Here is a 27,010-nt window from a genome sequence, read left to right as displayed (position 1 = left end):
GGCTGAACTGTTCACCAAAACTGCTGTCCAAGGAGTTCCTTCTAAGTAAGGGAAACAGTAGGTTGTTTCATCCACACTTGAGTTCTTGCAGCTGTTGAGCTGCAACTTGGTGTGTCATTGCATCAGCACACGGCGTCACGCTGAGCTCCGGTTACATCATGAAATCTGTTGGCTGTAGGATGGGATCGATGGTGCTGTGATTGGTCTATGTGATGCTATTCAGATTAGAAATCATAATGCTGGGCAGCAGTGGCAGCACGTTGACGGTGTTACATTTACAAACTGATTTTTGACCACGCAGGGAAGCTCCATCAGATTCGTGTTTGTGAGGAGAGTTTTGGATGTTTGCTTTGCGTTGTCGTTTTGGTCGTTATTGTTCATTTGTTTGTATTCTCCTTAAAGTGTCACATTAATTAATGAGCCAGTTGGTAACTATACACTTATCCAGTCTTCTGTCAGAGTCTCAGCGCTTCTGGCCGAGACCAGTGTCAACCCACGGTCACTGCCATAGGGTTGACCATAGTTGTACCATAGGGTAGAACTGTGGGCTGCCAGCAAGTGATCCCTCTGCTCTGTGCAGCATCAAGCTCGGGTGATATCAGCGTTGCCATCAACCTTTTGCAAGCACTGTACCACAAGGACATCATCTTAAGGTGGATGGCAGGCACTGGAAGTTGCAGGGTGCTAGGTTCTTCTCCATGGCCTCATTAGCTGCATTAAGCAGTGTTCTGCTGTATAAAGTTTTATGGCTTCATTAATGCTTTCTTGTTCAGAAGAGCCTTTGCACTGAGCTAAGGGACAGCAGTGGCTGTTGTTTGTAGCTTCCCATTAATTTTTTTGTATAAATTCTTATAAAGCAATGAGAAAAAAAATCCCGTGTTTTAGGAGACCAGCCTGTCTCACCTGCAGCACCAGCTGCAGAAACATCAAAAAGCGAGGTTTTGCCCCATTTGAGGCATGTGCCATCCTTTTTATCCTCACTTCTACACAAAAACACGGCCCAAAACGGAAGCAAATGCCTGGGCCCAAGTGCTCCCCATCAGCACCGCCGTGCTGCCATCCCGCCCCACCATTGCCAAACCAACCCCGTCGCCTCCAGAACAGGCAGGTGGGGATTGACAATTGGATGTGACGCTCTGCTTCTTTCTCTGGAGAGCCTCCTGATGCTCCCAGTGAGCCTTGCGAGGCTGAGGCCTGCGCTGGGGCCGTGCTCCCCACAAATGACAAATGAAAAAGAACGTTCTTCCATTTTCTTTTTCCGTTCTAACACTGCTAAGTATTTTTTCCTACTAGCAATACTGACGGCTACTTGGCCAAAAAGTGTGCTTTCCACTGGTGGTATTCTTTTAAGTTAAAAAATGACAGTGGGATGATAAGTGATCCAGCATGTCACTGGGATAGCCAGTGGTTTCTGGGAGGCTTCCATGGGAAAGGCAAACGCTGTGCTGGAAATACAGACGTGTCCTTTTGTTAGAATAACAAATATTCCCCTTGGTGGGTACCCTTCCCTCAGTGAGATCTGAGGGATCACATTTGCTTTGTTCTTTGAAATGTTTATCCTTTCTTTAGCATGGGGCCATCTTCCTCCAGCCCATTCAGCGCTGTTACTTTTGGCGGCGTACAACCCTGGTGTGACCGCAGTCTGAAGGAAACAGATCCAGTTTGGTGAATTCAGGATTTGTCATGTAGACTCAGCGCCAGAGAGCCTGAGGGTTTGTTGCTTTCTTAAATCTGAATCTCCCCTGTTTACGCTCTCTGCTGCTCTAATACTGTCGTATTTCCCTAATGCCTTCTTGCATCAGTCCTCTGCGTGAGGAAATCCCCGCGTGGGAACACAGGAGCCCTGCAGCAGTGTGTGAGTGCCTGTTAGCGAGCTGCCATTAATTTTTAATCTAAAGATCCTCCCACCAGGGTTGTTATTCCTGTTCGTTTATTTCCATTTTTTTGTTTGTTTGTTTCTTTGTTTCTAACTTGGTTTTTTGTCGTGACCTCTCCCCGCTGCAGCACAGGGCAGCCTTGTGCTCGCCAGCCAGCGCCAGCAGCTGCACTTCAGCCTTTTCACACCCTTAGAGCATTTGTTCTGCACTTCATAGCCTCTTCCAGCTTACGCTGAGTGCAGCTCTCGAGCCATCGGAGACAAGGAGTGGGAAGGACAGGAGGGCTGTGGGGACTCAGCCTCGGCCCCCACCTCGCTGCCCACCACACAGCCCAGCCTTGCTCTAGAGCAGGGAAAACAAGTCACGTGAGGTCACACATGTCCAGGGGAACACATCAACAGCACACTCAGAAATCTCCTTTGCAATAGCCCACTTAGGCTGTCAGCTCTGTGGATGGTCCTGTCCTTCCTGTACTCCTGTGCAGTTCTATGCTCCGTCTTCTCCCTACCACAAAGTTTTGTCCTATTAGTCTGCCAGACAAATTACTTACTTCACTAATTCATTCTCACTTTGTAGATACTAATTTAAATAAGACAATTTCATATCATTAGAGACTGAACCATCTTGGAGCTTGCACGTGTTGCCTGGGGGCATCTCTGAAGACAAAGTGCTCCTTGGACTCCTGTCCCCCGTGGGCAAGCTCACGTTGGATTCCACCTGGCTGGGGAACATGGGCCACCAACCTCCTTATTGCTTTTAGATACTTCATCTGCCTCGAGATTAGCCGTGACATTTTCTTGAACCACAGAGATACTTCTGGTACTTTGGCCCCGGGTCGCTCAGCGGCGCGTTCCCGTCTGTCAGGAGGCACTCAGATACTTTGCTTTAATGGGCAATTTTCTGATGGTTATCCTTTTGAAATCTGCCGGAGTGCAGGGCTGAGGCTGAGGTCTGATTCCCTTTGCTCTTTATCTTCTTCTCTTCGGTGGTGTTATTGAAAGCCTCAGCCTGAATTTTCATCTCCTCACTGCTGATTTACAGCCCGAACAAAGATGCTATCGTGGTGATGTCTGTTTCTGAAAATTGCTTTTAAACCACGCAGAAGTAGAGAACAGAGCTTTTTTCCTTCCTTCTTTTTTTTTTTTTTCCCTTTTCTTTTCTTAACGTTTCAATGCCAGCAAGACAGCTGTCTTGTTTTCCTGGTCGTCAGCAGAGCCCGTTGACTTCAGTGGGAGCACCAGGAGCATGCTTGGCACCAGATGAGCACTTTGTGTAGGCACTGCGTCCCTGCCCCAAGCCTCGTGCTCGGGTGAGGCTCCCACTGCAGCAATCCTTTCTGCTTATCTGTCTGAACCTGAGTGGATCAGTTCATCGAAGAAGGATTATGTCCATCCTGCCAAACTGAAGACGCTAACGAAAGAGAAACTTGCTTTGGTATAAACCAAGCAAATGGCCGCGTGGCACACAGCCGAAAGGGCTTCGTGGTGGAGTGAGGGAGGAATGGGAGCCTTCAAAGATGGAGTCAAAAGAGGTTAAACCCCGTAAAATGGAATCTGTTTTGTGAGAGATTGCTTAGTTCAAAGAAAAACCTAATCAAACATCAAAAGGGCTTCTTTAGTGCAGGAAAACACTGAGGCTTTCTTCCTCAACTGCAAAATCCATGTCTGCACTAATCTGAGTAAGTTATGTGTATCCAGAAGTGAGGTCCCTTTGTATCTTTTAACACGTGATTATATTTTTCCTTCAATCAATTTTGAGGCCCGTGAGAATGCACGTGTGCTCCGGGCACAGGAACGCAGCTCAACTTGTTAATTCAGCCTGAAATGTGCTAAAGGATAAAAATCAGCTGAATAAAATCCAGACCGGATCCAGGGCAGTCAGCAGGCTGGGTGCTGCCCTGTAGGGGTGGCATGGCCATGGACGTGACTCTTGCTGCAGGAAGCAAACCAGTGACAGACAGAGGTCAAGCACACCGACACAAAGGGGAAAACAAAATCACCCTCATCCCAGCTCCCCCCACCAAGCCAACGCCGAATTAGTTCTGTCATTGTTCATTTTTGTATAAGAGCAAAAGCTGAGGAATAATCGATTTTTGTTTGATGCCAATCAAAACTCATTTTCCATTAAAATTATAATCAACAATGAGATATTCACTTAATCTTTATAATTATGTGCATCTCTTTTACGTACACCTGTTTCCTTGTTGCACCTTTTCCTGTGCTTTGGCTCCTGTTGCTTCCTTTCAGTCGTGTCGTGGTGGGTCCTTGCCTGGCTCATTGCAGAATTGGTCCAAAAAGGAAACAAAGTTTTTTAAAAGACCCAAGTTAAGCTGTCATCCTCAGTACCAGAAAAAAGTGATGGTAAAGATACTGGATGTATGGTGAAGGCTCTTCCCCCAGTCTAACAGAACTGCCATATAAAGCCCTTACAAGCCTGTGACAGATTGTGATTAACTGATGTAAGTTATCTCCGTATTCTCCGTATCTCCGATTATCTCCGTAGAGCAGAACTTCGTTGGCAGTGAGAAAGTGTTGATAAAACACCTTCAAACCCAAACTTCTCTCAGTGCAGGCAAGTTGTAAGAGCAAGCACTGTTAACGGAGGTATTTTCTGTACTTTATGTCTCTTCCTAAACCTTTTTCAGACTATCTTTCGCACTTAGAAATGGAGAATTATTTTAAAAATGCATATACATATGCATTTCTTACACAGCAGAGTTGGCTAAACGAGCAGCGCAGGTGCTCAGAACATTGCCAAAAATGATTAAACAGCTTCAAAGCCCAAGCCATTCAAACACACTTTTACACACTGGCAACAGGAATGGCTCAGAGTGGCACAGGCTGCCCAGAGAGGTGGTGGTGCCCCATCCCTGCAGACACCCAAGGTCAGGGGATGGGCTGTGAGCACCTGGTGGAGCTGTGGGGTGTCCCTGTGCATTGCAGGGAGTGGGACCAGATGGCCTTGAAGGGTCCCTTCCAACTCAAACCATTCCGTGGTTTTGTGACACAGAAACATGGCAAGGAAGAGGGGTAATGGCAAAACGTGAGGGAGGTGTAAGCTGGGGAGTCATGACGTAGAATTGTGTCTGAAGCTAAACTCCACCTTTGGGTCCATTTTCTTGGGTCATTTTCTTGAACAGAGTGAAGTCCTGAGCATTGCTACGGCTCTGGTGTTTCAGTGGAATAACAGCAGTTAAAATGAATTAAAATCTTCTGAGACTTTTCACCCACTCTGTATCCTTGGCTTCCTCACAGTAGCAGGACTCAGGGTTACTTTAACAGGCAAGAGTTTTGTTGAATCATAGCATCATAGACAGGTTTGAGCTCTGATCTCAGCCTTGTACTCCTGCCCACCACGTGGGGCACAACACCGGAGCATAAACCACCTTCTTTTGGAGCCCTGTTCCTTAAGCATAGGGCTTCCCAACGCCAGGCACAGGCTTTCCTTTGTTCCCAGGCAGCAGCCATGGGTTTAGCTGAACAAAACCCGTATCTGAGGATCCGTGCTGGAGGGCTGGCTGCCCTCTTGATGTCTAACTTCATCTCTCTTCCTTTAGTTTTAAAACCACTCCCCCTTGTCTTATCTCTTCCATTTGCCACTTTTTGCTTTTGTGGAGCCCCAGTGCAGCATCGCCTCTGCATTTGGCTCATCCTCACTCAGGTTCATTGGGAAGTGCTCTCTCTGTTTTAATCTCCTGGTTGACCCTGCAATTCACTTTCTAGCTGACTGGTCCTGCCATTTTCCGATAGTGCAATGGAATCCAGTTCTTGCCAAGAATTCCTTTAAAGCTCTTCGAAAATGATGCGGTGTTTAAAACTGGATGCAATTTGTTGAAGCTGCATGTTTGGAAAACGTGTTAGCAGCGTGCAGTCTCGTTTCCGAATCAGGCTGTATGTGGGCCCAGTCTGTCAGCTGCATTTTCTCATAACGAGTGGGCAGAACTTTATGTGAGGTTGCTTGAACCCCATTTCATTGGGTCTCAAATGAATGATTTTGCAAAGTCTTCCTGCTTTATGAGCGCAGTGTCCGTTTGTGAGACTTCTTTCATATGCACGGAAATTATCTTGTGCTAATTGGCTGCTAAGAAGGCTGTGCAATGATTCCAGACAATTTAATCGGTGCTGTGTCTTATTTCTGACTTCTGGGACCGCACTGGAACCCAGAGTGGGACTGAAGCACCTGAGCTGCACCGCTCTGCATCCATCACTCGGTGCTGCCAAGTTTCAGCCAGCCATTAGGCTGTGGCCTTAAGACAGACTCATTTAGGACTGAAGGGGCATTAACTCTGTAATTACCAGGCTGTAGCACTCAGGGGCTGCCCTGGGTGTACATCCCCACAGCCACGTTTTACTTCCACCGTGCTAAACGTGGCTCCAGCTGCTCTTTGAGTCTGGTGCTTTGTAGAAGGAATTCAGACATTAGTGTCCAAACCCATGTCTGGAGCTGACTTAATCCACCTCACACAACTCTCCTTTGCTTCCTAGTGTCAGACAGATCTGCCATGGTTGTATCACTGGGATCAGCAGTAACAGCTAGCCACGAGAGATAGGTTTGTTAGCTGATGCCAGATCACGTATGCAAGCCATTGCATTCTTTGTATTTTCATCCTTTTTGGCTTCTGCTGTGTGCAGACTTGTTTTTGACTGCTGTTGTACAGAGTTTTTTTCCTGCATGCAAATGACTCATAATTTGCCAGGACTACTTACAGGAAAGCTGCGGATGCCTGGATACAGCAGAGATGTGCAGGAGAGCAGCAAGGAAGGTCAGAGTCACATACTGCAGCAGCACAGAAGTGGGGAGCAGCCTCCATCTCTGTGGGCAAGCATCAGTTTTCCCTTTTCTCAGCACAGATCTGTGGCACAGGCAAGATCCTTCCAGCTGGTTGGAAAGGCTCTGAGGTTCGGTGAGCACACACGAGGCTGAGGTCAGGGCTGGACCAGCTGAGCTCCCTCAGCTGTTGTGTGTCAGCAGAGCGAGTGAGTTGGCTTACTGCTAAATGAATTTATTCCTTTGTGAAGACATCCATACAAACTACCTCTAAATCCTCACTGTCTGCAGCACTGTTTCTCTAAGGAAGATTTGATTACAAGCAGACTATAAGTTATTAGCTTTCCAGTAAGTCTAAATGAATGTTACAGGCTATAAACTCACTATATAAGTTATAATCTTTCATGTAAAGCCTAACGATGGTTGCAGTAACATTTATATCTTTCTCAAGGACGGGAGAGAACTTCTTCCTGTGCCACTGGCTGCAATAGCCTTGTATTCCAACTCCACGTCTCACTTTAACAGTCAGGAGTTTTATTTCTGTTCCCATCCAGTCTGCATTTTCTGACAATGTCTGTTCTTCCACATAGGAACAGTCATGGGTGGCTAGGAGCTTCAGGAGACAGCTGAACACCATATGTCACTGTGTATTCTTGCCTGTGTGGTCTTGAAATTGCTCCTGAAGCATCACTGCCATTTAAGAAAAGTATTTCTCATTCATCAGCTGGGCACAGCAGGTATTTGACTTTAATTAAAGACCTTGGAGTCCGTGGAGAGGATAAGTGCTCCTGAGCCCAGAGTGTATCCTAAAAACATCCAGCAGGAAAGGCAATCTCCAGAGCTCACAGAAGGTCGGTGCTGTGCTTCCCACCGGTGCGGGACGTGCACCAGAAGGAGCTGAGCCAGTGGCTGTCTGCCTGACAGCTTGGAGTATTTTTTTCTCGCAGGGAATCGGTGTGGCCAGCAGTGCCCAATGTAACCAAAGGTGTCCAGGTGCTGTTACCGGATCTCAGCCATGCCTTTCCTGTCAACAGGGAAGAGGAGAAAGATGAAGTTAATTGATTACAGCTTAAGGCCAAAGCATCTCATCTGAAGAGTGCAGGAGTCGGGTAGGAAAGATTTCCCTTCCAAAGAGCGGTGATGCACTGGCAAGGGCTGCCCAGGAGATGGTGCAGTGCCCATCCCTGGAGGTGTCCAAGAGCCATGGGGATGTGGCACTGAGGGACATGGGCAGTGGGCATGGTGGGCTGGGCTGGGGCCGGGCTTGGGGATCTCAGAGGTCTTTTCCGACCTGAATGATCCTGTGATTCCATCTGAGGTTTTCACAGTGGTGCACACTGATTTATTTTTGAACTTTGGGAAAGTAGTAGAGAAAACAGAGTGAGTCACCCAGGAAAGGCAAGGACGGGGGATGTGGCTGTGCCAGGCACCAATGTGAAACCTCTGCTGGCACGTGCTGCTTGGGTTTAGCTGTGTTCCTGGGGGCTGTGCCCTGAAGGCTGCAGAAGGAGCCAGCCAGGAGCCTGACCTGCTTCGTGCTGTGCTGTGCAGTGAAGCTGATATGAAGAAACCAAAGAATCCCAAGCACTGACCGCAGGGTGCTTTGTGCAGTGAGGATAATACGGGAGAATGAAGCAACATTTGCATTGGAGAGCTCCAACAGCACCAAGAAGCATGTTTGCTTGTGTGATGTGAGGGCATGGCGTTGGCTCTGGGGTGATCAGAGCAACTACAGGTGCTTGTATTTACCAGGAACTGGGGAGGTGAGGAAGGGGTAAGGGGAACATGAACGTATAGCTCCGCATGCCAAGAGGAGAGAGCTTACAGCAGCCTGTAACGCCCTGATGAGTTTAGGATGCACTGGAGAAGCCTAGCCCAGGGACAGGACTGGAGCAGGAGCCAGTGGGCTTGGCCAAGGGGCAGCCATGGGACCCAGAAGCGGGGGATGCTCAGAGGATGTTCGTGGCACCAGCACCAGCACAGAGTGGCTATGGGATGGTGCCATGGCTGCGGGATTGTGCCGGCCCAGCAGCACCTGCATGGTCATGAATTGCTCTGCATGAAGCCACGCTGACATCCTTCCCCAAATGCTTCTCCCATAACTCAGTGCTGCTCTCTGATCCTGAGCTGTGGTTTTTACCAGGCGCTATCAGTGCTTCCCTAGCGCACCCTGTTTGCATTCTGTGCATGCAGTGACACGTCGCTGTTTGCAGTTTCCCACCAGCATCCCACTCTCCGTGTCACCACGTCCCTTCCCGTACTGCTCCTTCCTTTATCAAGTCTTTAGCACTTACTGGCAAGTGACACCGTTTCCCCTTCCATGCCAGCAATTTCCGGTGGGTTTCTTCAGAGCTCACATCGGTGACAGAAAAATTGCTGCCTGCACCACGAACGGAGGCTTCGCTTTGCTTTGTGTTCAGCTGCATTCCACCTTGCTCTAGGAACTGCTTAGTCTCAGGCACAGACGTGTGCATGCAAGCATGCGTATGTGCACACGTATGTACAGGGCATATGTGTGTGCATATGTGTGCATGTGTAAAAGTGATAACCTCCAGTTCTGGCAAGCATGCAGACGTCCCATGGAGCTGGCAGAGGGATCGCCCCTGGGAGCAGTGGGGCTGCAAGCGGCCGGGCTCAGCCAGCAGGTGGCGGCCGCAGCTGCAGGACTGTGGGGTTGGGGTTAGGGATGGAGTTAGGGTCAGAGTTGGGGTTGGAGTTAGGGATGGGGTTGGATGCAGGATGGACCCACAGGGATTACCAAGTCCAACTCCCGGCTCCATGCAGCACCACCCAAACCCAATGTCAGAGCGGCGTCCCAGTGCTCCCTGAGCTCTGGCAGCTCAGGGCCGTGCCCACCGCCCTCTGGGGCAGAGCCTTTGCCTGACCCCCTCGACACCCACCCCTGACAAATTCCCACCTCAGTATCCATCTGGATCTGACGGCTGGGGCTGCAGGGACAGACTGTGGCACTGAGACTCTCAGGCTCTGTGTTTGACTCCAAGCAAGTCCCATCCTGGAAGTGGCTCTCTGGGAGGGCTAAGGGAGTGCCACGTCTGTGCTCTTTGCCACCTGTCCTCAAGTTTTGGCCAGACCGTATCTTAGAAATGTTGCACAGACAAAACCCACAAGTTAGTGCTGTTCTTGGAGAGTTTTAAGGTTTTACAGATTGTCCCAGATTAAAACTGTTGCCAACAAGGAAGTGGTGTGAGGCGTGATGATGATTGCAAGTGAGGATGAAGGTATCCATAGCTGCATTGCTGGAGAATAAGCCAAGCCTTTTGTTTGTAGCTTTAGTTTCAGACTTTGGTTTCATGAGAGACAGATTGCCACAGAGGAGAGGGAGCAGTGTGAGCAGCATGGCTTTGGTACGGAGTGGGTTGGACATGAGATCCAGAAGGCAGGAGAAGGCTGCAGATGGAGCCTGCAAATGGTGTAGCAGAGCAGAGCAGCACACAGGGACGGGGCTGTCAGCACACTGAGCCCACGGGAAGGAGGACATTCGTCCTTTGAGAGCCGTTCTGAAGGCTGGGGAGGGGCAGTGTGGGTGTCGGGTTTGGGCACCTGAGCTGGAGGAGTTTCTGAAGGGACCAAGGCTGCTGGAAAATGATTTTGTGCTTCTAAGAGCAGTTTTGGCCAAAAAAAAGAAGTCCGAGGGATACTTTTCCAAATGATGAAACACATTCCTTGTGGCGTGCATCCCCAGCTGCTTGTGCATCTGGCATCAGTGGGATGGGGCGGGTGGTGGGAAGTCCAGAAAGGGTCAAGGAGCTCAGAGAGTCATAGAAGCACAGAATGGTTTGAGTTGGGAGGGACCCTTCAAGGCCATGTGGTCCAACCACCCCACAATGAGCAGGGACACCCACAGCTCCACCAGGTGCTCAGAGCCCATCCCCTGGCCTTGGGTGTCTGCAGGGACAGGCACTAGCACCTCTCTGGGCAGCCTGTGCAGTGCTTCACTAATGGATGTTCGCTTTCACACATGCAAATAGGGAACAAAGCATCTCCGCTTTCTTATTGAAAATCCTTCATAAAATATATACCCCGCAATAAAACAGAGCACAGTAATGGGCAGCATTTTTCATAAACTTTGTGTCTCCCAGTATTTTACGCCGTTAAATATATTGCTTTGTTGAGGATTTATACTCTTCATGCATTTTAAAGGTAGAAAGGTCTGGAGCTGGCTTTGCCAGAAGGGGAAGCATTTGTAAATCTCTGATTTTATTTCATCTTTCCTTCAGCCTTTATAGCTGCTGTTACAGAGCGCGAGACGCCCCGATCATTGCTTACGCCGAGCTCCTTGTCATGTTCAGTGAAAGTGCATATGTGCTACCAATATGGATCTGAGACAGCAAAGACGCTGCCTTTGCAAACATCCTAACGCCGAGCGAATTAGCAGAAATAGATCTGAAGATAGGGGGGAACATAAGCAGACAGCGCGGGGAAACGGATCCTTCGGTGCTGAGTCTGCACGTCTACCAAAGCTGTCACTTCCCGGTGCTTTGCCTGCGCGGTTCCTCCTGTTTGTTTCTGCATGACAAGCAGCATCAACACTCAGCCGGCGCTCGCAGGCTCCATCTGGGTACGCACTCGGCTGCTATAATTAGGGAGAGAACGGCGTTGTTCAGTTTATTGCCGTTGCTGGAAATCAGTGGGTTGTGTTTGCGCTCATTACCGTTCAGATTCGCAATGCAGCGTTCTCCGTTTTCTTACGTTACGTTGGAACGCGTGCGCTGGCAGCTGAAGGAAAACAATTATTTTGGAGATCATTTCATTATTTTTTTTTTTTTTGGGATAAATGACTGTGTGAGGTGAAAAGAAGCCTGCCTGGTCAACGTGCCAGCCCAGGAGTGAGTGCATCGGTTCCCTTCTGCTCAGGATAGCACTCTGGCTTTTGCTGAGATCTCAGCGATGCAGAGAGGAGGCACAAATCAGCAGCAGGCCATCCAAGGGGCTTTTCTTTTTGCTTGTTTGTTTTCTATGAATCAGTTCCCTGCTGCCTTTCGTGCTATTTTTGGCCGTGTGCTAGCAGGGAGTCGGTGGCTAATATTTTAGATGTAGTGCCTGGAGGAGCTGGGATGCTGTGTGCAGCAAGCAGCACAGTGGGTGCAGGGGGCTCCAAGTGAGGGCTGCTGCAGGGGAAGGGCTTTGCATTTATTCTGCAGCACTGGGACTGATGACACAAGAGATGTTTGCCCCTCCCCCTGACCCACTCTTGGATTCATTATGAAGTAAGCAGCGACTGAAACTATGCGTGTGACTTGATGACTGTTACCCTTCAGGAAATAATGATGTCGTAACACTGTCCGCTACAATATCTACTTTAATACTGGTAAGCTGCTGACGCCTCATCCACACATCAGCATAACATTGTGTCTGCTTATGGTTTGGTCAGCATGTACTACTGCAGCTTTGGCAAACTGATTGGACAGCTGATGGTTCTTTAGAAACGCGGATAAATGCATCAGTGCAGCTATATTCTAGGTACGCCTAGCACTAAATGCAACCTGTCACCGGCAAAGCAAAACACAGACTTCAAACATTGTTTGATGGTTATATTTTCCAAATTCAGCACTGTTAAATACATTTTCCTTCGGGCTCTCTCCACTTTGCTAAATGCTGAATACATTCTTCCTCACTGGAGAAGCTGTACAGCGCCCTGCCTGCTGCTTGCTCACTGGTGTGCCCTGCCAAGAGCAGAGCAGGGCTGGCATATCCATGTCACTGCTTCTTCCTGAGCCCATGCCAAACTGCACTGCCGTTTGAGAGCGCTCTCAGTGAGTTTTCACATGACAGCAAGTTGTTAGGAAGAAAGTAAGCTTTGAGGCAAAAACAAAACAAAAAAAACTTTGTGTTTGGACAAAGGCCTCTTTCAGCGTCCAAACAGCAGCAGTCTGAGGAGGCGATTTTTCAGCTCCCTGCATTCCCGCAGCGCCTGGGAGTGGGCGTCCGGGTCCTGCTCCAGGTGCTGGAAGAGGTTGAGTGGGCTCGCTGCTCGGAAGGCCGGCGGCAGGACAATCTCATCAGGCACCATCTCGTTGCCAAGGAGGAAGTGGTTCAGGCGCTTCTCCATCAGGGAGTAGCGCAGGAACCGCAGGACATTCTCCAGCTGACCCAGGAAATTCCTCCTCTGCCAGGTCTCCGGAGGCATGGTGGTCAGGAGGTGGAGAAAAACAGTCTTGATCGTGTAGGTGGAAAAGTCCATGCCCACCAGGATGTGGGCAAAGAGCCTCAGGCAGCTCTTGTGGGAGCTGTTCCTTTCAGCATTCCTGGCCGCATACTCAAAGAACTTCTTTTCCGCCACAGCACAGCTCTGCGGCCATGTTGTGCTGGGCGTAAAGCCAGCCTCTGAGTTCTGGCTGCTCAGGAAGATGTCCGTGTCACCTTGCTGCACCCCGAACAGCAACTCAATGTACAGTTTTTTCCCGCTGGTGGTGTTTGTCATCTGGAGCTTGCAGGAGCGGCTGGAGGGCAGCACCCTTAGGTTGTAGGCGTACTCCCAGCCGGTGTCTGTCCAGATTCCTTCCACCTGTAGGTTGAACCAGGTGGCAGTTCTCTGCGCATCCAGGTAGGAGCCAGTGCAGAGCGAGTGGAGGAGGCTGGTGCCTTGATTTTGGCTCAGCTCTTCCTCAGGGCTGTGGAGGAAGCACAGCATGTTCCCCGGCTGCTGCTCCCTTTCGCACGTGCACACCAGCTCCACACGGATGCGGGAGTTCCTTGACAGCAGCTCCCCTTCGCTGCCCAGGTCCAGGACGAAGACATGCCCGCGGGGGGCCTCCATGGGCACGAGCAGGCAGTAGAGAGTGTCCTCCTCACGGGGACTCCAGCCTTCAAAGGTGCTGCCCACCCCAATGGCGGGCTGCAGCACCGGGAAGAAACTGTCTGACCAGAGGGACCTAAAGCTCTGCAGCAGGTCGCTCATCAGCTCCTCCACCACCTCGCACCTGCTGGCCCTTCCTTGCAGCTTAGCCAGGGCATGCCGTGTGATAAATACCGTCAGTGGTGAACCGTAGAAGTCTGTGTCCTCGTCCTCCTCGTCCTCCTCGTCCTCCTGGTCCTCCTCGTTCTCCTCTTCCTCCTCATTCTGCAGTTCCACCAGTTGCACCTGTTGCTCCTGTTGCTCCTGTTGCTCCTGTTGCTCCTGTTGCTCCTGTTCCTCTTCCTCATGCTCGCCTCTCACCTCCTCCTCTTCACTGCTGGAGCTGTCCTCCTCACTACTGTTGTCATCATCCTGGATCCTTTGTAGGGACCGCCACATGTTCCAGAAGAGCAAGAAAAACAGTCCCATACTGAACCAGAGCTTCCAGAAGTCCAGCAGAGGAAAGAGCAGGGCCGGCACGCCCACCCAGCTCTGCTCCATGTTCCTCTGCTCTATCTCGAGCAGCATCCGTGTCATCTGCTCTTGCAGATAGACCTCACGCTGGTATATGCGCTCGAGCGTGGTCGCATCGTCATCGACACCAACACTTTGCACCTTCAGCGCCAACAAGGCGAGAAGAACCGCCAAAGCCATGATCTGCAAGACATGGGGGAGAGGGGCTCAGTGGGGCTGGGAGGGAGCGGGGCCAAGAGCCACAGAGCCCCGGCCTCAGGGAGGAGCGGGTACAAGGGAGCAGGGCGACAGCAGGGAGCGAGGCCAGCGCTGGCAGCGACAGTTCCAAGCACTGCCCGTGGCGCTCCCACAGGGGCTGGCATTTGCCCCACGTCCCTCGTCCAGCACAGCCTTCCCCTGCTGCTGCACTCACCAGTGGCCCAGGCTACAATGCAGCGGCACTGCCTGCTGACGGCCCTAGAGCCATCCCCTGCACTGTGATGCCGTGCATTCCTGCTGATGTCACAGATGGGCAGCCCGGCCCCACCCTTCGGCCCTACCCTGTCAGCTGCCCTGGGCGGCCATGGCCATGGCATTGCTGCAGTTCCAGAGGCAGATGTCTGGACAGAGCTCCTGGGGATGCCCTTTACAAAGCAGGCAGGAGGCTGCGGGCCCCCAGGTTGTGGTGATAGGGGATTGGCCTCTGTTCCCATGTAACTATCATAGAATCACTGAATCATAGAATGGTTTGGGTTTTAAGGGACCCCAAGGATCAGCAAGTTACAGCCTCCCTGCCACAGGCAGGGCCACCAGTCTCCAGATCTGGCAGTAGACCAGGTTTCCCAGGGCCCAATCCTGCCTGGTCTTGAACACCTCCAGGGATGGAGCATCCACAGCCTCTGTGGTGGCTGGTGATAGGACAAGAGGTCACGGCCTCAGGTAGTGCCAGGGAAAGTTCACGTTGGATATTTATAAAGATTTCTTCTCAGTAAGGGCGGTCAAGCACTGGCACAGGCTTCCCAGGGAGTGTTGGGTCACCATCCTGGAGGTGTGTCCAGAACCATGCAGATGTGGCACTGAGGTACACGGTCAGTGGGCATGGTATGGGCAGGCTGGGGTTGGGCTTGGGGATCTTGGAGGTCCTTTTGAACCTGAATGATTCTATGATTCTACGATCTCAGAGGTGAGCATGTTCTTGTCCCACCCAGAAGATAACATCATTACTCAGAAAGGGCTGTGGGAGATACATTTGTGCTGTACTAATTTATCACAGTCACATTCTCTGATCAATATCGCTTGAGATCTGGTATCACATCTCCCCAAAGTCCTATTTCAGACTTTCATAGAAATTAACATGTAGCTAGCTTCAGCTACAGATGTTCTGCAGGAGCAAGGGACAGAGCAGGACGCTGTTAGGAGTCTTCCTCCATCCATAGCTGCTGGAGGAGGCTCTGGATGTGCCCCTACTGCTGTCAACCTGGCATGAATTAATGATGAAGAAACAACTGCAATAATTCCCAATAAAAAAGCCTTTTGGCTTTTCTGGAAGGAATGTATGCTTTCTTTTAGCCGCATACCCATCAAAGACAAGCAGACGGTCTGTGTGTTTGTACACTGGTGTCTCACACGAGGACTGGCCTAGACACGGCACTACCTCTCCTGACCCTGATCCATCCCTCTCCCATACACAACCACAACCTGCTGTATTTTGTACCTACAACCTATTCAAAAAGTTTTGTTGGCGATGAGAAGGGAAACAAACATTATACTCCACATTAAACTGTGCCATGCATCCTCTCCTTGGCAGAGCCCCAAGCATCGCAGTTACTCGCACTCCAGCAGCATGAGCACAGAGGGAGGGATTAATTAAAAAGAGTACATATTAATGGCGCTCTGATCTTGACTGCAGATTGCCTTAACAGGCACAAAAAATGCTATGGCATGAACCCTGCTCCCTCGGGACCCCCAGGAGCCATGGGAATTTGCCCTGTATGTGATGTGGCCCTCCTGGCACTGCCCTGCAGCGGTCTGCTTGGGATCAAGGAGTCTTCCACTGGTTTTCCCTAACACAACAGAATCAACGCAGATCTGGGGGTCCATCCCTGTGCGGTGAGAGACCTGCACCAAAATTTGGGGTTGTTCAGCCTGGATAAGTGAAGGCTCTGGGAAGATCGCATTGTGGCCACCCAGTACCTGAAGGGAGCTTACAAACAGGAGGAGAGCCTCTTTTTACATGGGCAGGTGGTGGTAGGACAAGGAGGAAAGGCTGTAAACTGGAAGAGGACGGATTCAGATTAGATATGAGGAGGAAATCCTTCACGCAGAGGGTGGTGTGCTCCTGCCCAGAGCTGTGGGTGCCCCATCCCTGGAGGTGCTCCAGGCCACGGATGGGCCTTGGGCAGCCTGAGCTGGGAGGGCACCCAGCCCGCGGCAGGGGTGGGCCTGGGGAGGCTTTAGGGTCCCTTCCAACTCGACCATACTGTAATTCTATGAAAATCCCATTCAGGTGGTTTATTTACCACAGGTATGTGTGTTGTACCCTTCATTATCCCTTCATTTCCTCAATGAGGGAGAAGTCCTCTCCTGGAAATGGAGCAGTGGGATGGTGGCAGGTGTTTGTGACGTGCGAGCTCTTCCACAGCCAGGCAGACTGTCTGCATTTCTCAGCTCCTGTGCCATCAAAGGCAATGTCTGATTTCAGCCTACTCTAAAACTCTGCCCAGCTTTTGTGTACTTCTGAAGTGTGCCAGTTAAGGACTTAATGTTGTGTTGTTAACTTTTCAGCATCTCTAATCGCACCAGAAATCTCTTCTGTTAGGAGGGTTTTAGAATAATGCAACTCTTCATGAGCCCTCATTATTTCTCAAAAGGTGACTGTGTTGTTCAAGTGCCTGTATTGTGACGAGCGTCTAATTATGGATCCTTTTTGTAGACCCCCAGAGATGTCATTATGTCCACCTGCAGTAGAAGGGAGAAGATTATCATTTGCATTCAGCATGAGCTTTTTTCCATTGTTTCCACTGCACATAAATAAGGAAAACAAATCTTATCGACCACTGATCCTCTTTCCATTCATCTTACATTTCATTTTTGAAAACAGCAGTTCTGCTTTGCTTCTTTTCCTCTGAATATTGTTTGCTACTTCAGCACTAACCTGTTTTCCCTAACCTGGTCTAATCGGATGTGTGGCATCATTGGGCAATCTGGCCAACCTAGCATGACTAAACAGGCTTTTCATCCTGTGGAAAGGAAAGCATGGCTGGAGGGGATGGCATGGCCAAAGGTAAAAGCTTACTCACTAACCTCGAGATATTTGCCATCTTTTTCCTTTCTCTCTTTTTTCCTCCTCTTTTTTTTTTTTTCTCTGTTCCCCTTTTCTCACATCTTTCTGATGACTGAAGTTCTGAGGCATCTAGTACACAGTGCTCCCCATCCATCTCTATGAATGCCTTGTGCATTTTGGCACACGCTCCCGATACCTGAATTAAAGGAGGAGAGTGGTGAGTACCTACCCCTCTGCTAGGTCAACACGAGCAGGCAAACCCCATCTTCCCATGAGGCCACCATGGGTTTTTCATTGCATTTCGTAGTTACTTCCAGTGGCAAAGAACAGAGGTATGAGCTTTGGGACTTGGAAGGACCTCACTCTGCTTCTTGTTTTCTCTCATGCTCCGTCTCTTTTAGACCTTCATGGGAAGGTAACATCAGCGAATGTTTTGCTTTCTCATGTTTGGTTTTTGCATAATTCAGGTGACAGCATGCAGCATTTCGCACAGCAGAACCTGGTTTGTGTTTGCCACGTTCTGTTCCCAGCAGCATTGTCCTCAAAGTGCAGAAATTTCACAGAAAGCAGACAGATGGGTGCAGGGCAGGGATGGACCTGTGCCATGAGTGATGGTCATTGGTGGCTTGTTTTTTTTTTTTCCTATTGTATCTGTCAGAAACTGGTGGTTAGCAATGCTTCCTACAAATCCAGCTGTTAAAACTTGTTTCAAGTCAATCCAGACCTTTTTTTTTTTTACTGTAACAAACTGAAGGAACATTGTGGTGTTGGTATGGTGAGCTAAGGAAAGATCAATGAAAAATGACTTAAAAATAGCCAAGATGTGTCTCTTTGGCTTGTATGTGTTTGTTCAATTCTGGAACACATATCTTAGGAGAAATACATGGAGATTTTGGGGGTATGCTGGAATTGTGTTTTCTAAGGCAACATTGCTCCCTCCAAGGATAGTGGGGCAGCTCTGATTGCAGGTGCCCTGTCCGTACCACATCTTCTGGTCGCCTTCCAGGAACTCAACTTGTGAGCCTGCACATCAGGGCCTGGGGTAGGCAGGATGCTCTAGAATGGCACATGCAGATAATATGTATGTGTTTTGTATATATTAGAGCTCCTCCGTCACATCTACCCCTCTCTTTAGAGGCTCAGCTACACCAGTGCACCTCAGCTACCCCACTACGTGCCTGTGGATGAGCGACCACGTTGGGCACTTGGTGTCATTTTCGCCATTACACACAATTCACTCTTGATGGGACACTCCAGAGGCCACAGGGGTAATATACCTCTGTGTAATTTACCCTGTAACAAAGTGTCACTGGTTTTCACTGGTTTAAATTAAAGGAAACTCAGATCTAATGATTAAATCTAATGATTTAAGTCACGTTTTGTCATGTTTGGGACATCATGCTTTAGCTGTTTCACATTTATGAAGAAAGAAGGCTGCACTACCATTCTGGTGAACTGCTCATCACCCAGGATGCACTGTGGAATGGCATTTCCCCCTCTGTATCTCCTGTGCAGATTGGTGTGTTCAGCTAAGTAACATGCACAATGCTGTAAATCTACACATCTGCAGTGTTATGAAAGACAGCTTACGTGCATTTTCACTTGGGAAGTGGGAAAGGAGAAGATGCAATGAAGGCAGCAGTCACTGGAAATATCCATTGTGTGTACGGATGTCATTCCGTATTATTTGTGCCAGGTACAGCAGCTGTCGCTGGGCCTTTCCCTGCTCAGTGCAGCGCGGTTTGTTGTGATATCTCTTTTCTAGTCAGCTGGGCCGTGAGGAATGAGCGCCGAGATGCGTTGCATTGCTCCAGCTTGGCTTTGTCAGGAGCTCAGTGAATTTTTCCCCTTCTCTGCCCACACCTGGGCCCGGGATGCCGTTGAGGAGCGAGTCAGTGACAAACTATTGCCATGAATCCCTTGAAAATGGATAGAGGCAGCTAATCCCAAAACGTGCCTCTGGATGAAGATGCATAGCAAAATGACTCAAAAGACAGAGAGGTGGGTGCGGCCGCAGTCTGGGTAGCAGCACTTGGCTCCACAACCACCTCTCTGATCATCTTGCTTTCTTTGTTTTCCCTTTTTTGTTGCTGTCTCCTGCAGGCAAGGCCTACGCCCCGGAGTTCTACTATGACACTTACAACCCGCTGTGGCAGAACCGGCCCCGTGTGTACTCCTACAGCCTGCAGTGGACCCAGATGAACCCCAATGCCGTCGACCGCATCCTCGCCTACCGCCTGGGGATTAGGCAGGTGAGGAGAGAAGCTCCTTCATGCAGGAGTTGCCCCTTGGTGTGCTGACCTCTGCCAGAGCTGCCTGGCCTTATGTTGTTTGTTGTATTCTTTTTTATGTATGTTATTTTACTTTATTTTACTCTGTGTCGTTTATTTTCCTCCCTCTTTCTTTGTTCTGCGAATCAGAGTGGTCTCTCCTCCTTCCAGAAGGTTTGCTGTCATCTTTCAGATATGGTCCTCTGCTGTGTGCAGATCCTGGAAGCTAATTTGCACATTTCCGGTGTGAAACGCAGAGATTAAAGAGCTGCTCCTCGGAGGGTTTGCAGAGGCTGCAGCTCAAGACACATTAGAAAGATTACATAAAAGAAGCTTGCAATGAAATTAAACTCTTCATGTATCTATATATCTTTTATATGATCTTTCATGTAAATAGATAACTTTAGGAGCAGCTGTAGCTTTCCTTCAGAAACATTTAGTTACCCTTGAGAACGGAGCCATCTTCCCTGACCACACTGAAGTTCAGCTTGTGTAGATCTTTGGAGATTCACCAAGAACTTATCAGTGGGGCTTGGCTCTCTTGCAGAGGAGTTGATAGCCATCACCACTCATTCACCCCTTTACAATTTTAAAAGTATCATCTGTCTTCTTTTGATGTGATCACTACAAAGCCTGAGTTTTAACAGCCAATTAGAGAACCAATTTGTGCATTGCCTAAATTCATTAAAGAACACCTCTCTTTACTCCACTTCATGGGGCAAAATTAATGTTAGTTTGCTCTTGCACTCTCCACCAGCTAAGTCAATACAAAAATTCACAAGTATATCTTCTGAAAGCAGAAAATGTTTGTGCCACAACATTTCCCCGTGGTTCTGTCCAGAATCTATCCATACCAAACGTTACAGATGTGCCAAAGAGTGATGTTGCCAGCTTGATTTTTGGCAGCCCTGGGCTTTCTTGAAGGAAAATGCCTGGTTTGGAAACGAAGCTTCTTGGTGTGAGCTCCTCCTTGGCCACCATGGCCACCTCTTTGTCATATTGGGCTTGCTGGCTGCCAACCTTGGGCCTTGAACTCCTGCTCCCAGCCTGGACCTGCCGCCATTAAATTAAAATGTTCCACTGCCGACTTGGGAGAATCCACCTGATGTTGTTTGGGGCATGTTTTGCACTCTCCTGTTGAGCTGGCCTTCCTTAAATAGTATCTGGACCGATTGCACACGGAGGTGTGTGTGGTTATTCAATGCCTGAAATAACGGTCTGTGCAGGGAGACTAGAAATCAGGGATTAAGACCAATTCCTGAAGGCACAGATAGCGCAAATTTGAGGGCAGGATGTATTTTGTTATCCCACAGATCTCCTGCTGGGATGAGCCTGGGGAGCTGCAGAACAAGTACCCAGCTGGTGGTGTGGGCAGCTCCTGGGCAGGGGCAGGGGCAGGTCCAGGGGTAGGTGCTGCTCCCTGCAGCCTGAGTTGGGCTCACCAGAAGTGAAAATCAGTGACTTCTCATCAATGTTTGTGTCATTTGGCACCAATCACTTCTGTTACTTCTGCTACCCAAGTGGAATTATTAAATTTGAAAAAGAAGAATTTGCTGAAGCAAAATAATACATAATGAAATTAATGGCATTAGGTGTTTTCGCTGCTTCTTCCCCCACCCCACCCCCCATTCCATTTATTTCGCTTTTAATTATCAATTTTGTGTGCTTAAAATTAGTAGTTACTTCAATTATCTCAACAACCCTTCCATCGGGTTAATCAAAACAAGTTTCATCCCTCTGTCTGAAGCCACATTTAAAACGTGAGTGATTTAGAAACTAGCAAGCCATCCGGACACGCTCACCCATTACTGCAGTAATTCCCCTGAAACACGGGTGATAATTAACATCCTTCCTTCCCTTGGCAGCCACCACTACTTGTTGCTCTGAAATGATGGTGTTTGGATCATTTACTTAGCAGTGCGTTTTTATAATGCATTCCAAAACACTGCCAGTGGGTTGGGCCAGTGTTCTGGTGTCTGCTTGTGGTTAGATGGACAGCATTACCTTTGCCTGATTAGTAAACTGGTTTTGCATTCGGACTGCTGACATCTGAGTCCCAGCACCTGTTCCTCTTTACCTGACCTGTATACTGCTGCTTCGCTGAAGAAAGAATCCAGGCAGTAAGTTGGGAATAGGTGTGGGATTTTGGAGGGCCTGGGACTGGATGCATGTTGCAGGGCTGTAGAACCACCTGGTCAGCAGAGTCAGAGGTGCTTGAGGACGCTGCCCTATAAAAGCACATGAGCCAAATTCATTCTGTGTAAATTACAATAAGAGAGGGATGGGGCCATAGACAAACCACCCCCTTGGTTGTGAAGCCAGCAAGTCTGGGAAGAAGTCTCCAGAAGCTGGTTTTGTTCTGTTTTTTACTGTTACCTGCTCTACTTCTTCTGCAGGACTGCGTCCATGCAGCATCACGCAGCCTTTAGTCTGGCCCCCAGGCCCTGCAAGGCCCATCAGTCTGAAGCCCACTCTTTGGAGGTGCCTCAGGCCGTGAATGGGGCCCTGGGCAGACTGAGCTGGCAGGGGGCACCCAGCCCACGGCAGGGATGGGTCTGAGGGGCTTGGGGTCCCATCCAACCCATTCTGCAATGTTACGATTCTGTGGTTCTGTGATTTTCAACAAAGGTTAAAGGAAAGTTGAGAGAAACCGGCACGGCAAACACTGGGAAGGTTCTTTGAGAGAAGTACAGGGCTTGGCTTTGTGACAGATCAGGGGAACCAAGGAAGTGCAAATGGGAGAGGAAGGGTGCTGTTGTGGGAAGAGGCGATCGGAGGAGAGAGAAGTGTCATTTTTCTGCCTACAGAGTGAAAATGGGAACAGATGAATGGAAATAACGTATTTACTGAAGTAACATACTTAGAATGAAAGGCACTTAGGAGAAATGAATGTATGTATTTTCGCACGCTCCAGGCCCCCACCTGACGGGTAATCAATTTGCAGACATTCACTCTATCAAGATCGCGGTGCTGTCATCGCATGAGTCAACCTACTGCAAGGAGAAAGAGGTTTTGAAGCATGGTGTTTTCTTTTGTTTTGCTACAGAACATTTACGGTAGCTGTACATCAAAATGTGTACAAAAAATGTGACTCGGAGCCGTTCAAAAATATGTACTCAAATCTGTGGTAATTAATTTTAGAGGAGGAAGTGGGAGAGCTGAAAAGGTGAATTGAAATGTGCATTGGAATATTTCTAGTGTTGTTTTCGTGAAACGTTTGAAACATTCTTCTCCAGAGGGAAACAAGCTGTCCTGAAGGTTTCTTCACAGCCCTCATTTCCTTTAGGAAGTCCAAGCAAGGTGTTGGTTTTCTCGTCTTGCATCTGCACTTGTGAAAAGAGAGACAGGGAATTTAGCAAAAAAGAAAAGGAAAAGCAGAGGCACGATTCTCATTGCTTTTTGTTGGGGTTGGTGAATTGAATTAGAGAAGGGGTGGCTGTGTTTGACAACTTTCGGCTGGCAGTACTGATGCTTGTTATGCTTATTCTTCACAAGACGGAGGCTTGTGTTTTCAGCAAGCTGAGGGCTGCTTGAGATTTGCACCAAATTCTTTGAGTTGACATTTAAAACATTGTTTACATCCTTCCGGTTTTCTGATAGATAAAGGAAATTCTTGTGCATATTTTTGGGGATAAGAAATCCACTGAAATGAACTCTATTTCATTACCAATTATTTTAACTCCCATTTTATATTATCTTTTGGCTTAACCTTCTTAATGAAACAAGGTGCAGGATACCATCCTGCCCGTCTGTCCTACAGGTACTTCCAGTGGAGTCTGAGCACAGCTCTTCGTGTTGGTCACACCTGCAGGGAATGGAGCTGTAGCAGATGAGGAGGTGCAGTTATGGAAAACATTGAAGGGCATTACATTAATCAGAAAAAAAAAAAACAAAAAGCTTGAATGTGAGGCTAATTGTACGAATTCTCTGACTTTGTGCCAAGCTCTGTGGATACCTTGTGTTCTTGGCCAATCTCTAATCTCTCTCTTGGGGATGACTCATGCATACCCATGCTGTCCTCCCTGCCTATTACACGCTGCAAAAGCCAGAGGTCTCTGTGGCCAGGGCTCCTTCTTGACCTTTGCCAGCAATGTGCAAGCAGCCAGTTCCTAAAGCACAAATCCTGCATGGGGCCGAGGAGAAGGAGGAGGTCACCATGCTCCTGTGCTTGAAGCGGTGACAGTAACACAGTGGCACTTTGGCTGGTGCATGGTTGTCACATTCCATTCTCACTTGCTCTTTCTCAGCAGAAAAATCTGCAATATGAATTGATTACTGCTGCAAATGCAGTGTATCGGTCAAACTTTAGGAAAAATGCAGAAGAGAATGGAGTGAATTGAAGAGCAATTTAGTGAGAGAAATTACTCCAGCTAGAGGAATTTATTTTTGTAAACAACTTAGTTGTTTTCGACTACATTTAAACACTTGTGGTAGGGCTGAGGTTCCCTTTGTTGCTGAGCTCGTGCACACAGCCCAGCACAGCTCTGAGCGCAGGGGGTTGAGTTGCGTGGAAGTTGTTGACCAAGGTGTGGGCTATAAGTTGCTGTAAGTCAAAACTGTTTCAAAACCTCTATCTGTAAATGGCACCAATGGTTCTCCTGTTAGTTTTGACGTCATATGATGTCATACAGTTGTTCAGAATATTAAAGAATTCCAAAAAATTAAAACCAGTGGCAAAATAGAGCAATGAAACCTTGAAAATTGAATATCTACATAAAACCTAAGGCATATAAGACAAATGCTAGGCAAGTGAGAGTTGTGTCTGGCATGTGACATGCTTTTCAACATAGTAAATGATAGCGTAAATAGCTGCAGTTCTGACCTAAATGTTTGAGAAGGCCTTGGGTGTTACACAAAGTTCACCTCCAAGATCCCCAAGCCCAGCCCCAGCCCACCATGCCCACTGCCCACGTCCCTCAGTGCCGCGTCTCCACATTCTTGAGCACCCTCAGGGACGGTGACCCCTTACTCCCTGGGCAGCCTGTGCCAGTGCCAACTGCTCTTTGGGAGAAGAAATGTTTCCTAATGTCCAACCTGACCCTTCCCTGGCACCACTTGAGGCCGTCACCTCTCATCCTATCACCAGGGAGCAGAGGCCGACCCCCACCTCACAGCACCTCCTGCCAGGGAGCTGTAGAGTGCAATGAGGTCTCTCCTAAGCCTCCTCTGGACTGACCCACCCCAGCTCCCTCAGCCACTCACTATGTGTTCTTACGTCTCCTTCTTCTCCCACTTCCAAGACCTGTTCCAAGGACAGACAAGTTGTGTTCTTCCTGAGTCAGTAGGATACATCTTGACAGTCCATGTTGCATTGAATACACTTCGTGCCGTGAACTTATTGGCACAGCTTCTTTGTGGGATGAGTTTAGGAAACAAACACAGATAAAGGACCGGAATACTCACTGCTTGTAGAGCTTGCTATGAGACAGTTGTTTTCACCTCTGCATATTTAGAGCAGCATCATGATTCGCTCTTTGAGGTGCTTCCCCAGTCCCATGTCACCACCAGCAGATTCTGGGACCTCACACTGGGCTTTCCCCTTGCATTGTCCCCCCCTCTGTCCTCCTGCTTCCACTTCATGGTGAAAAAAACCACACTGTTTTTTTCCGCTTGGCCAAGTACTGTGTATTTGCTTCATTTCTGGTCTTTGGTAACAAGTGGAAGTATTCTTGCATGGCCAGGAAAGCTGAGAGTCTCCTGCACTGGAATGATCAGTTCTGGTGATCTGAGAAGAATGTCTTCTGAGCTCACTGAATGGCTTCTAAGAACGCTCAGGTTGGATATATATCCACACATCAAGACAGCATATGAACGGGAACCATTCAATCTGTTTGAGGCCTGTCCGCATTTTCCCAAGCACTGTTAATGAGCACATTTACAAAATGAGCATCACAGAGCTCAAAATGGGATTCACTGCCACTTTCCCAGTCATTAAAGCTGAGACTTCACCCCATCGGGTGCTGCTGGTACCAGAGTGGCCCCAGCACTGAACTCAAACCCTTTTCCATTTGGCTGTGATGGATTGCTTCTGTTGGTACAGTGAGGCCAGGAAGGATATCTTTATTTATAAAAGCCCTGTACAAATTTCATTTGCAGCTTGGAGAAAAGAGATGTTAAAAGACATTTTTGAAAAACGGTGCTTAAATGGGCAGTTCTTTAGACTGTGCTTGCCCCTAGAGGAGTAGGCAAATCACAGCATATTAGCTGTGTTTGTACTAAGTGCGTGCTCTCCTCAAAGAATGTGCATTACAGAAATTATAAGCTGCTGGGATGAGCGATCTGTCCCTGCAGACAACTGCTTCATCCGTTCTTTCGCTGCTGGAGAATCCTTTTTTTTTTTTTTTTTTCCTCTGAAACATACATATATTTAAATTGAATACAAGCTATATTGCCATTCCGTGAGCAAATCAGCACCCTACTGCAATGCATCTGTGTTTTGGAGCTGATTTAAAACATCAAAGTTTCATTTTGTGAACTTCATTAAAAATCTACAGACTATTTCCTTTCCTCTCATGCAGTGATTGTCTTAAGTATTTAAGAAATGCTTTGTTGAGACACTCACATCTGGCAGTTGAGCTGTTAGTTTTCAGCAAAAAAAAAAGAACGTTCTTGCTTTAAAACTTAAGCATTATCAGCATGTTCTCTTTCCTCGGAAATGCACGTTGGCAGCATGCGCTGATCTTCTTGCGTTATTACTCCTTGATCTGTTTGTGCAGGGACTCACGTAGGTTGCTTAAAATGCAGTCTTGGTTTTCCAATTCATTTACCCAGACAACGAAGCTTGTTCTCTGTGTTCACTGTACAGCAAAGCTCCAGCACAGGTTGGGTTTATCGTCCCAATTGCAGCCTCATTCACTGATTTGTTACGGCGTAGTTATTTTCATTTAAAAAAAAATAAAATGATAGTTCATAAATACCTTTTGGAAATCACAAGAAATGAATAGTTCAGTAGTGACAGGAGCTCCCTGCACGCTGTTCAAGGTCCACTCAGGGCAAGTTGTAGCACCGAGTGAGCTCAGCTCAGGCATCTGCGCTGAAATACGCGCTTCGTCTTTTGGGATGCTTTCCTGATCATGGAAATTGTCGTCGTTAGAAAAGCGTAAAGTGTTTAATTTAAACCCAGGTTGATGCCACTTTGATAACTGTACCTCTTGTTGCCCTGATGAAAACAGTGGGTTATCTCCTGCAGATGAAGCTGCTTGTTTGACATGCAGAGCCATGTCTGTGTTTAACAAACATGCCAACCCACGGCAGTGCTTTGCATGCGGACCCACAGCAGTGCTTTGCACACAGACACATGGCAGTGCTTTGCATGTAACCCACAGCAGTGCTTTGCATGTAACCCACAGCAGTGCTTTGCATGCAGGCCCACAGCAGTGCTTTGCATGCAGACCCACAGCAGTGCTTCTCATGCAGACCCACAGCAGTGCTTTGCATGCAGACCCACAGCAGTGCTTTGCATGTAACCCACAGCAGTGCTTTGCATGCAGACCCACAGCAGTGC

The 27,010-nt window shown here is 48.5% G+C and overlaps 2 protein-coding genes across 2 annotated transcripts in view; one reads left to right on the top strand and one right to left on the bottom strand.

Annotated features, from left to right (window-relative positions):
- The window catches only part of MDGA2 (MAM domain containing glycosylphosphatidylinositol anchor 2), a 209,742-nt gene that overhangs the window by 150,587 nt on the left and 32,145 nt on the right, over nt 1-27,010 (top strand). Inside the window, exon 10 of the mRNA XM_021403380.1 lies at nt 19,340-19,488. Coding sequence (XP_021259055.1) covers nt 19,340-19,488 — 149 coding nt within the window. The remainder of the gene's footprint in view (nt 1-19,339; nt 19,489-27,010) is intronic.
- On the bottom strand, nt 10,720-15,451 carry LOC110401321 (inositol 1,4,5-trisphosphate receptor-interacting protein-like 1). Its single transcript, XM_021402287.1, has 2 exons — nt 14,387-15,451; nt 10,720-14,157 (listed from the first exon to the last, which is right to left on the bottom strand). Exon 2 carries the CDS (start codon nt 14,152-14,154, stop codon nt 12,514-12,516), a length of 1,641 nt encoding a protein of 546 aa, XP_021257962.1. The 5' UTR covers nt 14,155-14,157; nt 14,387-15,451; the 3' UTR covers nt 10,720-12,513.

The sequence above is a fragment of the Numida meleagris genome, chromosome 6 (genome assembly GCF_002078875.1).
Source record: "Numida meleagris isolate 19003 breed g44 Domestic line chromosome 6, NumMel1.0, whole genome shotgun sequence".
In the NCBI taxonomy this organism is placed as follows: Eukaryota; Metazoa; Chordata; class Aves; order Galliformes; family Numididae; genus Numida; species Numida meleagris.
Note: the sequence above shows the minus strand (reverse complement) of the source record. Positions and strands in the feature narration are given on the sequence as shown.

Bases quoted from the DNA above. Each gene is read 5' to 3' on its own strand.
- LOC110401321 (XM_021402287.1), bottom strand. From the start codon at position 14,154: ATGGCTTTGGCGGTTCTTCTCGCCTTGTTGGCGCTGAAGGTGCAAAGT.